At 39.5% G+C, this 18,767-nt stretch overlaps 1 protein-coding gene and 1 long non-coding RNA gene across 4 annotated transcripts; both read right to left on the bottom strand.

Moving 5' to 3' along the window:
• Window positions 1–1,688: 1,688 nt before the first annotated feature.
• Window positions 1,689–6,346, bottom strand: LOC125724134 (uncharacterized). Of its 3 annotated transcripts, XR_007387168.1 has the most exons (8): window positions 6,173–6,346; window positions 5,980–6,035; window positions 5,808–5,882; window positions 5,213–5,264; window positions 4,956–5,016; window positions 3,063–3,137; window positions 2,767–2,902; window positions 1,689–2,383 (listed from the first exon to the last, which is right to left on the bottom strand). It is a non-coding gene; the product is annotated as an uncharacterized LOC125724134 (long non-coding RNA). The 3 variants fall into 3 exon arrangements; XR_007387167.1 differs by lacking the exon at window positions 4,956–5,016; XR_007387169.1 differs by lacking the exon at window positions 4,956–5,016 and having other exon boundaries at window positions 1,689–2,330.
• A 403-nt stretch (window positions 6,347–6,749) lies between these two features.
• On the bottom strand, window positions 6,750–18,209 carry atp6v1b2 (ATPase H+ transporting V1 subunit B2). Its single transcript, XM_048980058.1, has 14 exons — window positions 17,904–18,209; window positions 16,230–16,285; window positions 14,462–14,560; window positions 13,778–13,871; window positions 13,599–13,676; window positions 11,140–11,279; window positions 9,908–10,009; window positions 9,632–9,729; window positions 9,305–9,428; window positions 9,033–9,183; window positions 8,610–8,692; window positions 8,394–8,498; window positions 8,002–8,131; window positions 6,750–7,841 (listed from the first exon to the last, which is right to left on the bottom strand). Exons 1-14 carry the CDS (start codon window positions 18,040–18,042, stop codon window positions 7,705–7,707), a joined length of 1,536 nt encoding a protein of 511 aa, XP_048836015.1. The 5' UTR covers window positions 18,043–18,209; the 3' UTR covers window positions 6,750–7,704.
• Between the last annotated feature and the right edge of the window lie 558 nt (window positions 18,210–18,767).

Here is an 18,767-nt window from a genome sequence, read left to right as displayed (position 1 = left end):
ACAGAGGAGCCGTGTGACTTCAGCGTCGTGTGGTACAATCAATCACCTCTAAGAAGCGATTGCCTTGTGTGTTAAAGGAAGTTTAATTGCCTGTAATAATGACAGAAATTGCAGGTGGCAAGGGCTACTAGGTCATATTCTCACAATGCAAAAACATTACTGCCCCAGTGCTTTTCTGCATAATAGGCAACCTTGTAACAGTCAGAACAAAGCAAGTCTGGGGAACTTTAAAAAGTTCCCATTTTGCCTGTACTTTATCATTCATTGCCAATTACTAAGTCATTCAAAAAGTTCAACATAATGCCAACAATTACCCCATCTTGAAATCCATTACAATATAGATTTATCTCACTGCTTAAAAATGTACTACTTGCTGAACATGGAATCTAGATATTACGTAATCTTTGGCTCCCTCTAGTGACCAACTACAATATAAATCCCACAAAGCTTTAGGACCAATATGAAATGTTTTCACCATTGAAATCTAATCTGCCCCCTGAAAGCAGAGCATGAACAGTATCATATATAAAAAAAACAAATGAAATTTAGAAACAAGTCAAACAATGACTGTAATTCAATAGCTACCTTAGAGACATAACAGGGGCCAACTTCTGCTAAACCCATTAAATTTGGTCAAGACCCTTTCTGGGTTTTACAGACCAATCAAACAGTAGGGGGGCATTCTCCTGGAGTTCAGCCAGAAATCTGTTAGCAGCACATAATCCTATTGACTTTAACACAGCTCTCTGAGCTCAGGGTAAGAAACTGCAAAAACACATACAATAGAAGTCTTATGTGAATTGTGTTCTTAAAAGTAAATTGAAAGAGCATGCTGACACAGACCAGGCGTGAGCAGAACGTACACGCACACGTGCATTCCTTAATGCTCAACACCCGGAATCATGACATCATCCCTGTGCTTACAAGCTTCACCTCTTAGTTCTCATTCATGTGACTGATGCTTCTTCACACCAGCATAGCAGGAGTGGATTTAATGGCAAAGTAGGTTTTTCTCCTCAAAATTCATGACCTGTGAAGCTACAACTCAATAGACAGTGGATTAATGTGTTTGATCACCCTAGAATTACAAAGACATTGCCAATGAAAAGCCCAAACACAGCAAGTCTTTCAACCTTCAATGACCCACAGCCCCAATCCCTGTATAAAAATGGAACCTTCCCCATGAAAAGTGATTGTGTGTTAACATTTGGTATTGCAGTGAACAGTGCCTTCCAATCTTACATTATGGAGTCAAAATGCTCTGTTCTTAAGAGTAACAGTCAGCACTCTGCTTCTTCACCAAGCTCTGAATACTTAACCATTCTCATATTACACAACTGCGACTTCGCAGCTCCAGTGCTGCGGTTCCATCCTCGATTCTGTGTGTGTCATCTGCACATTCTCTCCGAATCTGGAGACACTCAGTCAACTAGCTGTTTTTGGAGAGTGAGAGAAATCCTGTGCAAACTGCCCAGTGGATGTGGCAGCATGTTTTGTAGATGAAGGTGGAACCTTCCAGATCATTAGGCATTACACCCTTGTACCTAATGATATATTTTTATTGCAGGGGGGAAAAAAAAGTCACCATCAAGAACAGACAACTTCCAAAAATAAGTCTGAAAAAACAGATCACTAAAAAGCAAAACAAAAAAAAACAGTATAACTAATTTATGTGTATACGCCACACACACACACAAACACAAATACAGTACATTATAAACACACAAACGCAGAGGTAACGTTCATAAAACTATCAACAATGTCTATGGAGAACTGTGTAATTGTCATACACACAGACCATTCAGCTGGGATCTAGTTTAATGTCGCACTAATTTAACCTTGACTTGAAACTGCTTCAGAATGACAACATGCAATAAGCACAGGCCTCCTGTTCCAGGACTTCAACAGTTATAATCTACTTGAGGAACCAGCTTTGTCTTTATGAAGATTTTTTTCTAACGAATGGATTCGATGAATATAACAATGTTTGAAACTAGCAATCATTTAAATTACAGCCTCACTGTTCCTCAAAATATAGAAAGAAATACAGCAACTTATTAGCCACCAAATACTTCAGGACGCCTGCCAGAGGGTGTTAGGACATTACGGGATTTGCCTGTCCAAAGAAAAAAAGACTGGGCTCGTTCCAAGCAGGGCGGCTTTTGTTCTCAGAGGCAACTGTGTTTAAGAATCCAGAAACATCTGTCTGAAATGAAACCACGGCTCTCATTTGTCAGCTGTAGTCTGCGGAGACTTCATCACAACAAGACAAATTGTGTTGGCTCATTTTCAGCAACACAGAGAAGGTTCCTGCTTCTGTGACTGGATACCTGCCAAGTATCAGACACCTAAATTCTTGCCACCAGTGGGTAAAATTCTCCTCCTCAAAGAAAAAAAACTTATGACAACTTTCAAACTTGGATATGGAGGCATCAAGCTCACGAACAAAGGAAATAAACAATCTGACCATAAACTTGCAGACTCAGACTGTGAGTTACTGTGTAACTGAACACAAATAGGACAGGACTTAATCATTTCACTACTATGCAAAGCTTCGGGGAGCGCTGTTTATCCTTACCCCATGGGCTAGATCATAGCTTTGTAATCCTTCTCTGCTGTTAGGAAAAGCCTTCTTATAGCCTCCATGCAAATTCATATTAGATAAATATGATTTTCCTTGTGCATCATGGGTTTACTGCAAACCTTCAGCAAATTACCTCACATTATTCAAAGGGTAGATAATTACCCATAATGCCGTGTGATTACCTATTGTGCCTTTACTTTTGGCCATTCCCCTCATCCTGGTGTAGGTAGTTTTGCCCAGGGCAGTTTTTCAAGGCTGAGCCATTCTGTGGGACCGTCACCATATATGATTCCATGGGATTCCTAATCAAGGAGCCATCTGTGTATTGAACAAGACGCCAAAAATTGGATCACATCTCTCTTGAGTGACCTAAAACCCAGAGCATTTATCTAAAATATACATAACATTTTTCCACCACTTTTACATAAGAAAATATCATCAAGCACAGAACCCCAAGTCAGTGTGACTAATGACCCACCTGAAATATAGTTGTCTGAAGATGCCTTCCTCTTCTTCAGAATTCTGTGAAGTTCAGTTCAGATTCTGCTTCCATCTGACGACAAGCCATAAACAGTCATGAACAACAGACCTGAAATATGATGTGCGTATGTACACACATTGAAAACTTAGTGGTGACCTTTTGTTTTTTTTCTTAAAATTGTGCGAGATATCCATGTTGTGCAAGCAAATGAAACCATACATAAAAGCAGGATAAGACAGCATCGGTCACGGTGGTGGGGTGTTGTAACACTAAGCACTGAACCACTACACCATTTCATGGTGTCAGTAATTCTCCAATATACTTATCACGGGGGTTGAAGTTATTTGGGCTAGGGGGATAAAAGCCCTATCGTGTAGTTACTGGTTAAGCACAACAAATAAAACTTCATCTCCCAGCTTTCCCAAAAACTTTGCAAACCCTCAGGCCAGATTTACCTTGTGTACATCAATCACAATCTTAGAGACACACTATCACGCATCATCTCCAGTACTACATTCATTCCTGGATACTTCTGATGTTGAGAAAACACTGTGGTGGGCAGAAAATACAGCAAATGGAACATGAAGCGCTGACTTGGCCATCATTAGTTGGGAGTACTGAGCCACAGTCGGGAATGCACACAGCACAAATACAACGATTACTCTGACTCAGCTACTCATGCTCCTTCGTACTTGCCCCCGCTGGACTCGGTCTTGATTCAGACTGATTTATATGAGCTTAACTAACTCGGACTCAACTAAAACCAACTGGAACACAGCACAGACGGACGGTGAGAATAACTAGAAGTATCCAGAAAAGGCAACAATCCAAAGGTGTTGGTTGATAAATACAAAAAACACCACACACATCAACCGGTTTACACCATGCTGTTCATAATCATGACCTTTCCAATCATGACTATATTTTTGTCAGTCTGTAACAGTTAACCTCAAGACTGCACAAATAAGACCCTAGTTTTGCCAGTTTAATGAAACGTGAGACATCCAAATCATTTATACAAACTGATGTAAACTCATACGAGTTCAAATCAGAATCATTTATAGGCATGTCTGGCACTACGTTAAAACTTAAAGAACATATATGGACAGATCAATGCTAAACTAGAACTTGTTAATCTTATTTCGCTTACACTATCGGGCTGTCTTTACTCGATAGGGCTGCAGCCCTTCTGAACCCTTACCTGATCAGTGCAGGTAACCAGATCATCCAGGGTAAATTCATTAATAGTTAATAAGCAAAAATTTCAAAATGATATTATTGTAAAATGGATTATCTATCATGATAGAGCTTGAAATATGCTTTCCAATGACACCAAGATCCATGTAATAGGTTATTCAATCATAGGTTGAATAAAAAAGTTATTACATTTCAAAGTCTTTGAATGCGGGGTAATTAACATCCTTTGTTTTCAATAGAAACAAAGAAAAACCTGGTTTTATTGCATTAAAATGCTGTAACTTTTTTTTTTTTTAGATATTCCCATGAAATTTTCAGATGATGTTCATTGTACCATAATCTGCTTATTCCAATGGTGATTTACATGATGTATCATTAAAATGATACAAATTAACCCCTAATTAGCTAAGGTAATCAATAGTGGCAGTTCCCGGAAATGACCAAACTGATATTATTATTACCATAAATATTGCCAAGTATAGTCTCTGAAATAAAACCTTGTAGGAACCATATTAACTCTTCTGGGCTGAAAAAGTAAAAAAAAAATATTGTTCTAATTTTCACTACAGACACGTTTTTTTGCTGACGCTAGAAAACAGGTGCTGACGCTCCAAACCTCACAAAACTTTCTAAATTTGATCTTGAATATCTAATTTAGTAGTCTATACATAATTTATTTTAATTCCTACCTACCTTCTATTAAATTGAAGGATGTTTTTGTGAACACAAAACTCCACACGCTTAAGCCGCGATCCTAAAAATCGGAAATGGAAAATTGGTGAACAAGGGGAATTCTTGTATCTACGTGATCAAAAGGATACCCGGGAATTTCCATCCGTTTCCCCATAAACTGGCATCTTAATAGGTATTCCCCTGCCAGGCCGAAAAAATCCCGAATGCGCTATCGGAACCAATATGGCGGCGGCCGATTCGCGATGATGCTAACGTACCTTTCATTAAGGGATAAGTCCGTGTTCTCCGTGTCAGGATGTACTTGGCAGTCTATGAGGGGAGTGAAACTGATTATTTCTTACGTTAAATGCTTATCTAAACTTTGCACACTGCTCTCTTGCGTTATTTACTTTAGTTCGGCGGTACAGTTCACCATAGGGAGCGTAAACGATCCGTACACGGACAAGCGTGTTGACGGCAAAAAGTATGTAGGTTACGATTAGAAGTGGAGATTTCATGTCCAGAGAGTTCAATCCAGACCAAGATTTTGTTTCAACCGACCAGCTGAGTATAGAGTCACAGACAGAGAGTACTGAATTGGCTGGTTGAAACAAAATCTGGATCTGGATTTGTACTCTCTGGACCTGAAATCTCCACCTCTGGTTACGATTGTAAAAAAATACCTTGTCTGCGGTAAATAGCCTGTAGGTTTTGCGAACTGTCCCAAACGATTTTGATGTAGCTAATTTTAGGTTTATAGTGGAAAAATATAGATTTCCCGTAAGATTTCTTGCGTGACTATCCAATAGCGCTAGATACTGCGACCCTGCTGCCAGCGTTACCGAGGGCCTGTACGCCTTCATCTGCCGTTACCTTCTTCTTTCCCCTCTGCTGCACTTGACTTCCACCATCGCTGCCGTCTTTCGCCTACGAAACTGCACTCATAGTCTAGAAAACAAGCATAACGTTAAGTGCTCATTAGATTTAAATGAAGATATTAAAAGATGAAACGCTTTAGTGCATAATAATTTAATAATAATCATACCTCTGCGGAACCGATACGTTTGACTTTGCAGTTGCTCTCGCCTGACGAAGTTGTATCTGTTTGTAGGAAAATGGGTTATGATAAAAAAAAATAATAAATTACAAACCTGAATGTTTTCTTTTATTGCAGCAAAAGAGACCCCAAACTTTCACCAGCATAGTAGCGCAGACATCAACCGGCTCAATTCACACACCTGCAATCAGACCCAATAACTTAAAAATAGCAGCTGTGTGTTTTCCTCCAATTATTTACACACGATTAACGTGATCACTTATATTCATTGTTTAAATATCTATATGTCTGGATGCGTAAATTAGACTATTCGATAACGGTATGAGGCTCAGCGGGCTAAACCTCTGCCTGTGATCGGAAGGCGCCGGTTCGTGTTGGTCCCCGGCAGTCCAGTCACGTGACCACGTGGCCTTTCGCAAGGCCTTTAGACCCCAGCTCCTCTGGGTGCCACAAGGTGGCTGACCCCTCACTGAGACCCCCGCCCCCTCGTATGTGTCACCGTCTCATAGAGAGCAAGATGGGGTAAATTGAACAGAGAAATACTCCTTGGGGATTTATAAAGTGATTCTATTCTATTTAAAAACGTACATTCCAGCTCAATTGTCAATTTTCGATTTGCTTTCCCTGGAAAGAAACGTATACAAATCGATCAGGTCTTGGCTCCAGTTTTCTTTAATGAGATATTGTAGTCACGTTTAGCTTCAAATTATTCTAGACCTGTCAAAGTCAGCCAAAAGGAACTACACTGCAAGATTCACCACATTTTCCATAATTTATTATGCATTTATTATAATTTACATTCACTACCAATTACATTTTACAAAACAGTTTAACTTGACATTGTCGTCAGGGTTTGTCAAGATACCTGTTAGTGCCTCATATGTAATTTACTAGTGACAAGCAGATAAATTATATTTTTATATCATGTTTACATTATGGACGTTCCGCAATGGCACAAACATAAAAATGCACAACACATTCCAACAATTACAGTTACATTGTAATTAATAATAACAGATTCAAATAACAAACAAATAAATACAGGTTGCTATTTTTTTGGACACACTGTTCAAGCAAACCAATGACAACATAAATAAACAAATACAACAGTTATCTGTAGATAGTTTAATATGTAAACACTGAAACAATGATTGGCACAGCAAATTAATGCGTAGATTTTGAGTAACGAATTGTGGGAAAATTAAATTTTTGAGTTGTGCAAACACAATGTTCTGACATTTAATTAATCATCTGCACATTCAAGCAAAACAATTTAGAGAAACTCCAAGTATAGACACGGCCTTATATTCACATACATCATCTAATTTCCATGCCTTTTATGCATAATCACTGTTATAGAAAACAACTTTTACAGTTTTAATTATATCTATATATTATATATCTATGCTTAATTTGCCTGTTAAACTTCTGCCCAGTTGGCCTTGGTGTTTTTGTAATCCTTCCTGAAAAGCCTTCATATAGTTAATATAACCTGTGTTCCCTTTCTATTTCTGATACAATAACTGTCTACAATAATTGTAATATTCTTTTTTTTTTTCATAAATTACACAAAAACCACACACACCGATATTCTACTGAGGCATCAACAAGCTGAATCACAGAATGTATTCACACATGTTGCTTAAACGACTTGACAGCAGCATGGTCAAAAAGACGGTTAAACATGGCTTGCTAGAAGGCTGGGACTGGGCATTAATGTTTGGATTCACGGGGATAGAACTCAGCCAAGGTGCTCTGTGGGATCCGTTTGAGCATCTCCTTGGGGAAGATTCTCATCAGCTGCCAGCCAATGTCAAGGGTCTCGTATACGTTTCGGTTCTCATAAGCACCTGTTTGACAGAAAACACCAACAAATGGCATCTTCATGTAGGCAGTCTATATGTTTTAAAGAATGTTAAAATGAACATTAAACAGTTAAAAGTTTAAAAAATGTCAAATATTCTCCAGTTTTATCTCTGTGCAGATCAGAAACCAACCAATTCTACTGACCCTGAGAGATGAAATTCTTCTCAAATTTCTGCAGGAATTCCAGGTACAGAAGATCATCTGCAGTCAGGGCCTCCTCCCCCACCACAGCCTTCATGGCCTGAACATCCTTCCCAATGGCATAGCAAGCATACTGCCAACCAAAAACACAAGGTTTGCATACAGACCAGCAACCATTGCCTGTCAATGCAGAACCATCAGATGCATGTTTTCCTATAACAGAACACTCTAGCAAAAGGCTGACAACAATCATCAGGAAATGAACCACCACCACTTGGTTCCAGCAACAGGAGGTAACAATACGGTTATTTATTTAGCAGTCACGGTTGGGTAACAGTTGTGGGTGGAATTTCCTATTAAATGGCAAAGCATTATGGGAGCTGTTTGCTACTCACCAGCTGGTTGGACACATCAGCATGGTCCTTACGGGTCATCCCCTCCCCTATGGCAGACTTCATCAGTCGAGACAAGGATGGAAGCACATTGATTGGAGGGTATATCTGAAAGGAAAGCACACAGTACATCTTCAATAAGTTCCCTTCAACAGACCAGAAAACAAGTGGCATGACAAACAAACAAGCTGGATATTGAACTGCACCTCACATACAGACCTGTCTGTTATGCAGCTGCCTGTCAACGTAGATTTGTCCCTCTGTGATATAACCGGTCAAATCAGGAATGGGATGAGTGATATCTACAAAGGGTGAAAGATAGTTTAAAAACATAGAACCAGGGGAAGCTGGACATGATACTCTTTGGAACCTCCTTGGATACACTGGTGGCAGTATGTAGCTTAGCAGACTAAGAATCTGTGGCAGGTGTCCAGGCATGGGATCTAATCCTGCACCCAGCAGAGTAGTCATATCACCATTGAGCCTTAGCGCAAGGCCCCTAACCGACTCCTTCGGGGATGACAGCAGACCCTGTTTAATGACTCCCAGATCCTTTGTATGCCACTTTGGACAAAAGCATGTACTAAATAAGTTTAAGTAATGTCACAGGGAAGAATTGGAGAGGTTAAATCACACTCTTACCATCATTGGGCATAGTGAGGATGGGAATCTGGGTGATGGAGCCACTGCGACCCTCCACCCTCCCTGCTCGTTCGTAGATGGTGGCCAAGTCCGTGTACATGTAGCCAGGGAAACCACGGCGCCCGGGTACCTCCTCTCTGGCAGCAGACACCTTTGTGTGGTAGGGTTGGGATTGGAAGCCGGGAAAGATGAAGAATCACCAAACTGGCATCCTGGTTTCCCTTATCTCAGCAGCACCCAAAGCAACAAGCGGCTGCCCATTAAACCCTGACCTCTCGCAGAGCCTCGGCATAGGAGCTCATGTCCGTCAGGATGACCAGCACGTGCTTCTCGCACTGGTAGGCCAGGAACTCGGCAGCGGTTAGAGCCAGGCGAGGGGTGATGATGCGCTCAATTCTGGAGGCAGAACAGCAGAGAACCATCCCTAATCATCTAAGCTGATTATTCATGCAGACTGCAACTTTCATTTGTTCTGCTTATGTTATATGTTTCATTAGGAAGTGTTAATAGGGATGTGTGGAAACAGGATGTCAGAATTAACTGATCTGATGAAAATTATGATCTGAAGACGTGTCACAGAGTTTTTAAGAAGTACACACGTTGGGTCATTGGCCAAATTCAAGAAGAGGCACACGTTATCCATAGAACCATTCTCTTCAAAGTCAGACTTGAAAAATCTTGCTGTTTCCATGTTAACCTGAGGTGATGAATATCCAAATAAAATCATTAAGCTACAATCACAGGAATAAAACGTTTACTTTGATGTAGTAACATATTTATCTGCTTCCTTCTCATCACTTTTAAAATTAATGTCGTCACTATAGTATTAAATCCTCACATTTCGTAATTCACAATTAATGCCAGAATACACTTACCCCCATGGCAGCAAATACAATGGCAAAGTTATCCTCGCTGTAATCCATTACACTTTTGGATTTCTTGACAAGACCTGCTTGGCGACAGATCTGTGCTGCAATCTAGCATAAAAATGAGATTGTCATTTAGCAGGTGAGATGGGGATAATTACTTTTTTACAACTCCTCAAATTACTGTCGGAGTAGGATAATTATGATTAATATGAAAGAGCAAACACAATTACTGTAAATTAACCTTCTACGCATATAAGATATAGCACACAAACTTACATATTTTTTGTGTTAACGCCATGTACAGCTGTTTATATTATAATCAGTCTCTTTGAAAAATGCAGACACTAAATAAAAGACTACAATTTACCCAATTCTGCCCCTTCTGCTTTGTTCAGGGGATTTCTCACTAAGAAGCTAACAAGATCATTTTCTAAGATCATACTAATGCCAACATCGCATGTTATACACAGAGATTGACATAACTGGTAAGCAACTACACATTAAAAACCTTTAAAAGTGATACGTGCGGCAATCAATTGTTGAGACAGTGTGTGATAATGTTTGATTATCATGCAACCCTAGTAAATTATAACAAATGCATTCATTTTTCTTATCATACCATCCAGATCTTCTTCTGGATCACAGTTAAAGCTTGGGTCTCTTCATTTGTCCATGCATACATTATTATTGCTTTTTCTTTTTTTTTTATTGGTTTATTGTTTTCTGAGTTTGTAACTTTTTTCAAGGCAGGCTATTTGCATAACTAATCGACAATGAACACATTTCCAAGTACCACCTTAAAGTATCGAAATGCCAAAAAAAGTACCCCAGCTGCTTTGGCACTATGGTTACTAGAACTTTTGGTACTGGTACTCAACCGGAAGTCAATGGAAAAGGGAAAGTACCACAAGTACAGTACGTGTTGCAGTGGAAAAGAGCTCTGTGTCGTGTTGCCAACTATTTACACAGTACAGTTCGATAAATATTTAAGAGGTTCATAATGGACAAGTATAATGCAGACGGGTTACCTTTCTTGATTAAATTTTTCTGATAGTGACTGCAATATATCTTAAATATTTTGTTTTTCCCTTACTAGAGACAGGCAGGCCATGAGGAAACCTACTCTTGACAAGACGTTCTAGCTGGCCAACTAGATGAAGAAACCATATTGTCTCCAGACCCCCTTTCCCCCGACCCTGAGCCAATTTTGGAGCAGGCCAATTCTGTCTGGGCCATACCTCATTGTGTGGTAAACCTGCAGCAGAGAAAATAGGGATCTTCTGTCCTCGAGCAATGCTGTTCATGCCATCGATAGCGGAGATGCCTGTCTGGATCATTTCCTCTGGGTAGATTCTGCACTGAGGATTAATGGGCTGCCCTGTAAGTTATTATGCAAAGCACATAACACAGTAGTCAAGGAATCACTCTGGAAAAAATGCAGTCTGTTTAGTTTGCAGCAGGACTGCTGCTGATGTGCCCTTTAGGAATTATCAATACAAACTTTCTTTGTTTTATGTGTGAAACACAGAGGCAAGAGTCTGTACTGACACTTTAACATGAGGTGAAATATAGAAGTTAGACAAAAACATACTTCTCATATTCAGTAGTTTTCATTTAGGAAAATGCAGAGTAAATTCTTCAGATACAGTCAGGATCATAAATTCAGTGGGTAATTGCATAAAAATGTGGGGAACTAAAGTAATTTTTCTGCACAATCCCCTCTTTCGGGGGCTCATAAGTAATTGGACAAATTAATATAATGGCAAATAAAATGTTCAATTCTAATACTTAGTTGAAAATCCTTTGCAGGCAACGACTGCCTGATGTCTTGAACTCATGGACATGAAACTCATGGTTTCCTCCTTTTTAATGCTCTGCCAGGTTTTTACTGCAGCAGCTTTCAGTTGCTGTTTGTTTGAGGGTCTTTCTGTCTGTAGTTAAGTCTTTAGCGAGAGAAATACATGTTCAATGGGGTTAAGATCAGGTGACTGACTTGGCCATTTGAGAATATTCCACTTCTTTGCTGTAATAAAGTCCTGGGTTATATTTGACTTGATTTGAGCAGACATGATGTCTCTGAACACCTCAGCATTCATTCAGCTGCTTCCATCCTGAGTCACATCATCAAGAAACACTGAAGACCCAGTGCCACTGGCAGCCATGCACACCCAAGCCATCACACTGCCTCCACCATGTTTTACAGATCATGCGGTGTTCATTGGATCATAAGTTGTTCCAGCCCTTCTCCATACTGTTTTCTTTCCATCATTCTGATACAGATTGATATTGGTTTTATCTGTCCAAAGAATGCTCTTCCAGAACTGTGCTGTTTTTTTGCAAAGTCCAATCTAGCCTTTCTATTCTTAAGGCTTATGAGTGGCTTGCACCTTGCAGTGAACCCTCTGTATTTGCTTTCATGCAGTCTTCTCTTTATGGTAGACCTGGATATTGATACGCCAACCTCCTGGAGAGTGTAGTTCACTTGGTTGGCTGTTACGAAGGGGTTTCTCTTCACCATGGAAATGATTCTGCGATCATTCACCACTGTTGTCCTGCGTGGACATCCAGACCTTTTTGTGTTGCTGAGCTCACCAAAGCTTTCTTTCTTTTTCAGGATGTACCAAAGTATGGATTTTGCCACTGCTAATGTTGTGGGAATTTTTCGAATAGTTTTTTTCTGTTTTCACAGCCTAAGGATGGCCTGTTTCACCTGCATACTGAGTTCCTTTGACCGCATGTTGTACGTTCACACCTCAATCTTCCAAATGCAAACAAGATACCTCAAGTCTCAAGGACTTTTATCTGCTTAATTGATAATGAAAGAATGAAGGAATTGCCCACACCTGTCCATGACATAGCTTTTAAGCGAATTGTCTAATTACTTTTGGCCCCTTTACAAAGAGGGTGGCTCATGTTAACGAGCTGAAACTCCTAAACGCTTCATCCAGTTTGAATGTGGATACCCTGAAATGACATCTGAGAGTCTGCACTTTATGTCCATGCCCACTGTACAACTTCAACTGGAAAATATTTAAGTAAACAGGTAAAATAGTAAAATTTGTCTGGGTGTTCAAGTACATATGGGCCTAACTCTAACTGACTGTGCCTAACTGTAACTGACTGGACCTAACTGTAACTGATACAGTTCAGGTGACTCAATTGAATGGATATGAACATCAAACTTGATATGATAATAATTAACTAATTAATTGTAAATTAATAATGAATTAGTATAATGTAAATATAAATGGAAGAAATCCAACTTACAAGATGATTACTCAAAAAATAATTCATACAATATAATTAAATATAAATATGAAATTCTATAAATATGCATCCTCTTGTTTTCCTTCTGTTGTAATATGTTTGATCAACTAACGACACTAGGCAAATTTCTTACATAAACTTTCTGTTTCAATACACTGCACTTCTGCCTTGGCCCAGCCTGTAACTGGTTCCCCTAGCTTCCTCCACCTTGGATATCATGCTAGAAAGGCTGCATGATACAAGCTAATAAGTTTTCTGAATCCTGTCAGAAAACCTCCAAGGAATTAGCAAGATTATGCATCATTTTATCCCAGCTAATGTGTCATATCAACAAACTCTATTATACATTATAAATGCAGACTTGTGTTAGAAGCATTTCGGATGGAACATTCATTTAACGTTAAGTTCTCTGATAACCCTGTACCCTTACCCATTATGTCCAGGTAGTCTTCTGCCAAGACCATAGGACCCCTGTCAATTGGTTTTCCTGAACCATTAAAAACACGACCTGAAAATAAACACATTAATATTAATGCACAGTCAACCATAATCAATCCATAGATATAATGAGAATGACGTTTCAGTGCTCTAGTGTGATATTCTCCCTACCAAGCATGTCTTCTGACACAGGAGTGCGAAGGATGTCCCCAGTAAATTCACAGCTGGTCTTTTTAGCATCAATACCAGAGGTTCCTTCAAAGACCTGGGGAATAAACAGGCATCTTTTTTTATTTGTTTCTTCTCCATACTGATATTAAGCACCAGAAAATAGATGATATTCTCCATCTTGTTGATTACATTAACTTATTCAGCAGAAGCTTTTATCCAAAGCAAGATATAATTAAGAAAACAGTTCCTGGAGAATTTGGGGTTAAGAGCCTCGCTCGGGGACCTAACAGTGACATCAGTCTGCTGGCCAGAGGAACTGCACTGGCAAGATTCCAATCACAGGCACAGAGTCCTAACCCACTGAGGGACACACCAGCCTTTATGTTAGTGACACAAAGCAATATAAAACATATGCATCACTTAAGAAGACAGCCAATCGCTATCATGGCATTTTATGCCAGTAAAGCTTAACACTAGTCTTCCATGGGGTTTACATTACATTACATTTAACTAATTTATCTGATGCTTTTATCGGACAAAGTGACTTTCGATGGAGGGAAGGGTTTTAATTACATGCACTCCCTGTGAGGTGTGTTTCCAGTGAGTTTCAATGAACCACAATCTCTTCATAGTTTTTTTTCAATCTATGTATAAATATTTCAATGGGCAGAGTAGAGGTCTCACCTGCACTACCGCTTTGGAGCCGGTCACTTCCAGTACTTGTCCACTCCTCTTTGTACCATCAGGAAGGGTCAGGTGCACAATCTCTGCATACCTGGGGAACTGGAGCAAAGATACCAAAGGCAAACCAGCAATTTGGCCATTGCTCCTTTAGTGAGGTGACTCCTCATACAAGGATAGAATTCTTCTTCATAAATTTGTTCTTCAGAAAGGTCCTAAGAAAAGTCTGCCTCATGAGACTTGTTCTTAAAATGCAGAATTGTTCACGAATGTGTTCTTATAATGTTGAATCCCATTGTAAATTGAAAGTGTGTGCCAATTGTTACAAATTAGCATAAGCAAACGCCCTGCCAAACCACCTGAAAGGGCATGAGACCACGGGGCTTTGGGCATGGGTGCGGAGAGAGGGGTGCTAAGGGTGCTGCTGCACTCCCAAAGGTTTGGGTCTGGAAGGTGATAATTGATGCACTTACACTGGTAAATGAAATATTTCTTTTTAAATGGCTACATGTATTACTTAGGGGGGGGGTGTTTCGAAAAAAAAAATCACATTGGGATACTGTATTTTTGGGTTTTGTGATTGCTGGTCAATAAGAGTCATTAACTCATCTTTAAGAATCCAGGTGTTACTGAAGCCAATTTGCTGGCCATGCAGAGTGAGAGGATGAAACACATACCTGTCTTATATCAGACAAAACCATCTTCTGATACGGATCAGTTAAAAATCATATGGATCAGTGAAAACTGTGTAAGTGGGTTTTACAAAGACATTTCTTCATAAGAACACCTGGTGAATGAGGCCCAAATACACATCACAGCAGAGATCTTTTTTTTAACACTTTTGTAGTGTTAAAACTCATCTAAAAACTACACTATCAAAAAAAAAGAAGAGGCTGTACATTTTTTTTTATCTCTAAGGCTGTACCCTCTAGGCTATGCCAATTGTACCGTATAGCTCTAGGTAATTGTACCTTTTAAGGTACAGAAATGGATTATGAGGAACATTTTTGTACCATTGGGGGTACATTCATTTTGTTTGTATCTTGGGAATGTTTCTTAAATTGGACTAAGAAGTACATTTACCTCCAGCTATATGGTGAAATTGGGAGATCACTGAAGGTACAGCCCCAGTGACAAGCAAAGGTACTCTTCTTTCTGACAGTTTAACAGGAGTCGACAGAACATATTGCAATGTTTAGGTAATCGTTGTTAAACATCAATTTGTGTGTGTCATCTTTCAAAGTAAGTGTGCTCCACGAACTCTTCATACAATGGTGGTTACAGAAGGTCTCCCCTCAGGGTTTACATAGTAAGCACTGAGTGCAGGTATACATATTAATTATGTTTATAGTGCACTACATGTTATATTGCAATTTTGCATATATATACTATAATTGTAATTGTATTTATTGTGTTACAGTATGCACCTTAATTGATTTGTACTAGTGATCCATGTTTTGTGTTTATTTTGTGTTTACTGGAAGGGCATACAGAGTAAGATTTTCACTGCATAGTGGAACTGACAATTTACCGTGCATATGACAAATACACACTTGAACCTTGCTACTCACACTCACGTTAGTAAGAAATATTAGACCTTTAAAGTCCTGCACTACACTGATTCTTGACAAGTCTCACATTACATTTTTTAAAGCAAAATACAAAGTAATTACAGTAGCGCAGGTGTCATCGAGCAGGATAGATCAGTGCTGCAATGCTTAGGGCATCAAAGGAAGTACAACTGGCCAGGGAAAATGGAAGATTCACATACCTTAACCTGATCCAAAATAACCAGAGGTCCATTGACACCAGACACTGTCTTATAGGCTGTAGGTACAAGACAAGAAGGTGGCTATAGGATTAAAGTTAGTTAGTCACAAAGTATTATGCTTGAATAGACTGTTCTTGTAGTTATATTGTGTCTTGTTTTCATAATAACTGGCTCAACTGGAATGATCCAAGATTACCTGCACTGTTTCCAGACTCATGGATATCACCTTATTCATAAACTGAGCTAAGCAAAAGTCATGAGTGTTCAATGTGTAGACAATCAGTAGTACTATTGTCCGTGGCTCCTATAACCCTTATATAAGATGAAATGGGTTGGCTTGTTTTTATCTTATTCTGCATTGCAATTCATGATTTCGACTGTTCTATCAAGTTAATGTTCAGACAAGCTGATGTGACTTTTGGTAGGATAGTGCTTACAGGACTAAGCCAGACATAACAACACAGTGATATTGGCACAGAAACAGTGACGTTGGATTATGTCTTAGATATGTATGCGCTCTGGAGATTTACACACACAAGCAACTTTTTACACACCTATATATTACACACAGGTGGAGTAAATTTAATGAACTGCAGCCATCTTCCCTGAGTCACACTTGCTATTTCACATCTAGACAGACAGAAATTAATGTATTTTTTGAGTAACCTTGTTACAGGAAATGCCTTCACCCTCATTTCATTCTTATGTTGCGGAACACTTTGAGCAAGGGGAGTGACTTAAAACAATATCATGTAGAAGACTACGTTATGTCCAGGATAGATCTGGCAGTTGGTCATAGTCACATCACAGTCATCATAAATACGATACCTTCTAAAAAGACATGATAGCATAAATATACCATAGTGGTTCCAGATGAATAACCTACAGATTCATACTCTCAATAAACCCCTCAAAATGATGTAAGTGCAATGCACCCTGGTATTTGGAAGCAGGTTTAATTTTTAAACATTTATTTGGTGATTGTTGTGCTGATTCGGTGCTGTTGAAAGACCGAGCTACAGTGACAACCTTAAGTGTCATCGCCTGCACACTGGCAGCTTTCAATTACTGACAGCTCATGATTCAGAGAGAAAAAATTCACCAGGGCTGGAAAGCCAAGACATGGACTCAAATTGTGTTTGCATCCAAACACCATCTGTGTACACCATAAATTCCACTCGTTTCAGTGTGATAGTATGACTGTAGCATGCGAAAACACAGCTAAATTACAGACTAACAGTGAACATAGACAAAAGCATATCGGATAAGATACATCAGAATTGGCCTAGCAGGCCGTAAGGGATCCTCAAGGCTCGTGCTCAGTGATTTAACGTAAGTCAGTTGACTTACCCCTGTTCACAAAATACGTTGGTTGATTTTCCTAAAATTGCGGCGTTAAATAAAAAAGCATTACAAAGACCATTACTCATTCACGCGCAGTAGTAAACTGCGCATAAGCAGATCACTACCTGCAAACATTAACTCACGTTTAATGTACAGTAATACGTATATCAGGTCCAATCAGGTATTAATATTGCATCTATAGCAAAATTAGTGAACAAGTAACGATATCTCGTCATAGATTAGTGTAGCAATAAAGCACACATCACGTCCATTGCACTTTCATGAAATCGTGCTGCAAATCGTGATCAGCAGGATCTGCTCCCTACTTACTGAGACGAGGCTGCGAGATGTAATCACGGCTGACCGCCTGTACGTGCTCCCTGGCCGCGGTTACCTTCGCTCCGCTTACAGCGGAGGAAATTTCGTTCATGGCCCCGTTCACCATTCCTCGGAGTGCCTTCATTGCCATTTTTGCAAGGTGGCAAATCGCCCAGACCGACCTAGGTGGACCGCTGGAGGACAGCCGATGGTGAAGCGGTGCGCATGCGCGGTGGTTACGCAATGCGCCCCATCAAAACAACGGCGTGGCGCTCTGAGCTGACCGAGGTGCTGAATACTTCCTTCCGAAGCTGCGATAACCTGTCGCCTTTATATTTCTTTACGGAATTTCCATCTGAAACAAGAGTAGCAAGCACCGTCAATACTGTTCCTTTTTGATGAAATATTGTATGTCAAGTATATTTCTAGTACATGTATGTTCATCACTGAGATGCGCTTTTAATGTAGAGATAAAATCCGGCTGTACGTAATTTCAGAACTAATTGAAAATAACTATTGATAATTGATCATACACCATTCAGCTCAAATAACCATTAATCACAACACACTGCCCGGACAGATGGTATTTAGTTAGCAGGAACTTCATATTGCAAGTTAAATATTCTTTAAGTCAGACAGCAAATCTTTCAGGATGCAGAATATGTTGGCAGCTCTCTGCAGTACGTGGTTGACAAGCACACGTTTTTTTTTGTTTGTTTTTTTTACACTTTATTAATGCATACATTGAAGAGACATTGAGGATACTTTGGCTTCTACCAATAACCCCTGGCCCACCAGTGCCATTTTCAAAGCACCTGTTACCACTGTACATTTAATTATTACATTAACATTAAAGTAAATGGTAACAATAACCGC

This window comes from Brienomyrus brachyistius, chromosome 2 (genome assembly GCF_023856365.1).
Source record: "Brienomyrus brachyistius isolate T26 chromosome 2, BBRACH_0.4, whole genome shotgun sequence".
Taxonomy (NCBI): domain Eukaryota; kingdom Metazoa; phylum Chordata; class Actinopteri; order Osteoglossiformes; family Mormyridae; genus Brienomyrus; species Brienomyrus brachyistius.
The sequence above is the reverse complement of the archived record's forward strand: the minus strand, read 5'-3'. Positions and strand labels throughout refer to the sequence as shown.

What these genes read in the sequence shown, in the direction of transcription:
- atp6v1b2 (XM_048980058.1), bottom strand. Translation starts at nt 18,042, where the DNA reads ATGGCAATGAAGGCACTCCGAGGAATGGTGAACGGGGCCATGAACGAA. An exon ending in CAGGTTTACCACACAATGAG is followed by an intron (nt 10,010 to 11,139) that starts GTATGGCCCAGA and finishes TTTTTATGCTAG; the next exon opens with ATTGCAGCACAGATCTGTCG. An exon ending in ATGCCGAGGCTCTGCGAGAG is followed by an intron (nt 9,184 to 9,304) that starts GTCAGGGTTTAA and finishes TACCACACAAAG; the next exon opens with GTGTCTGCTGCCAGAGAGGA.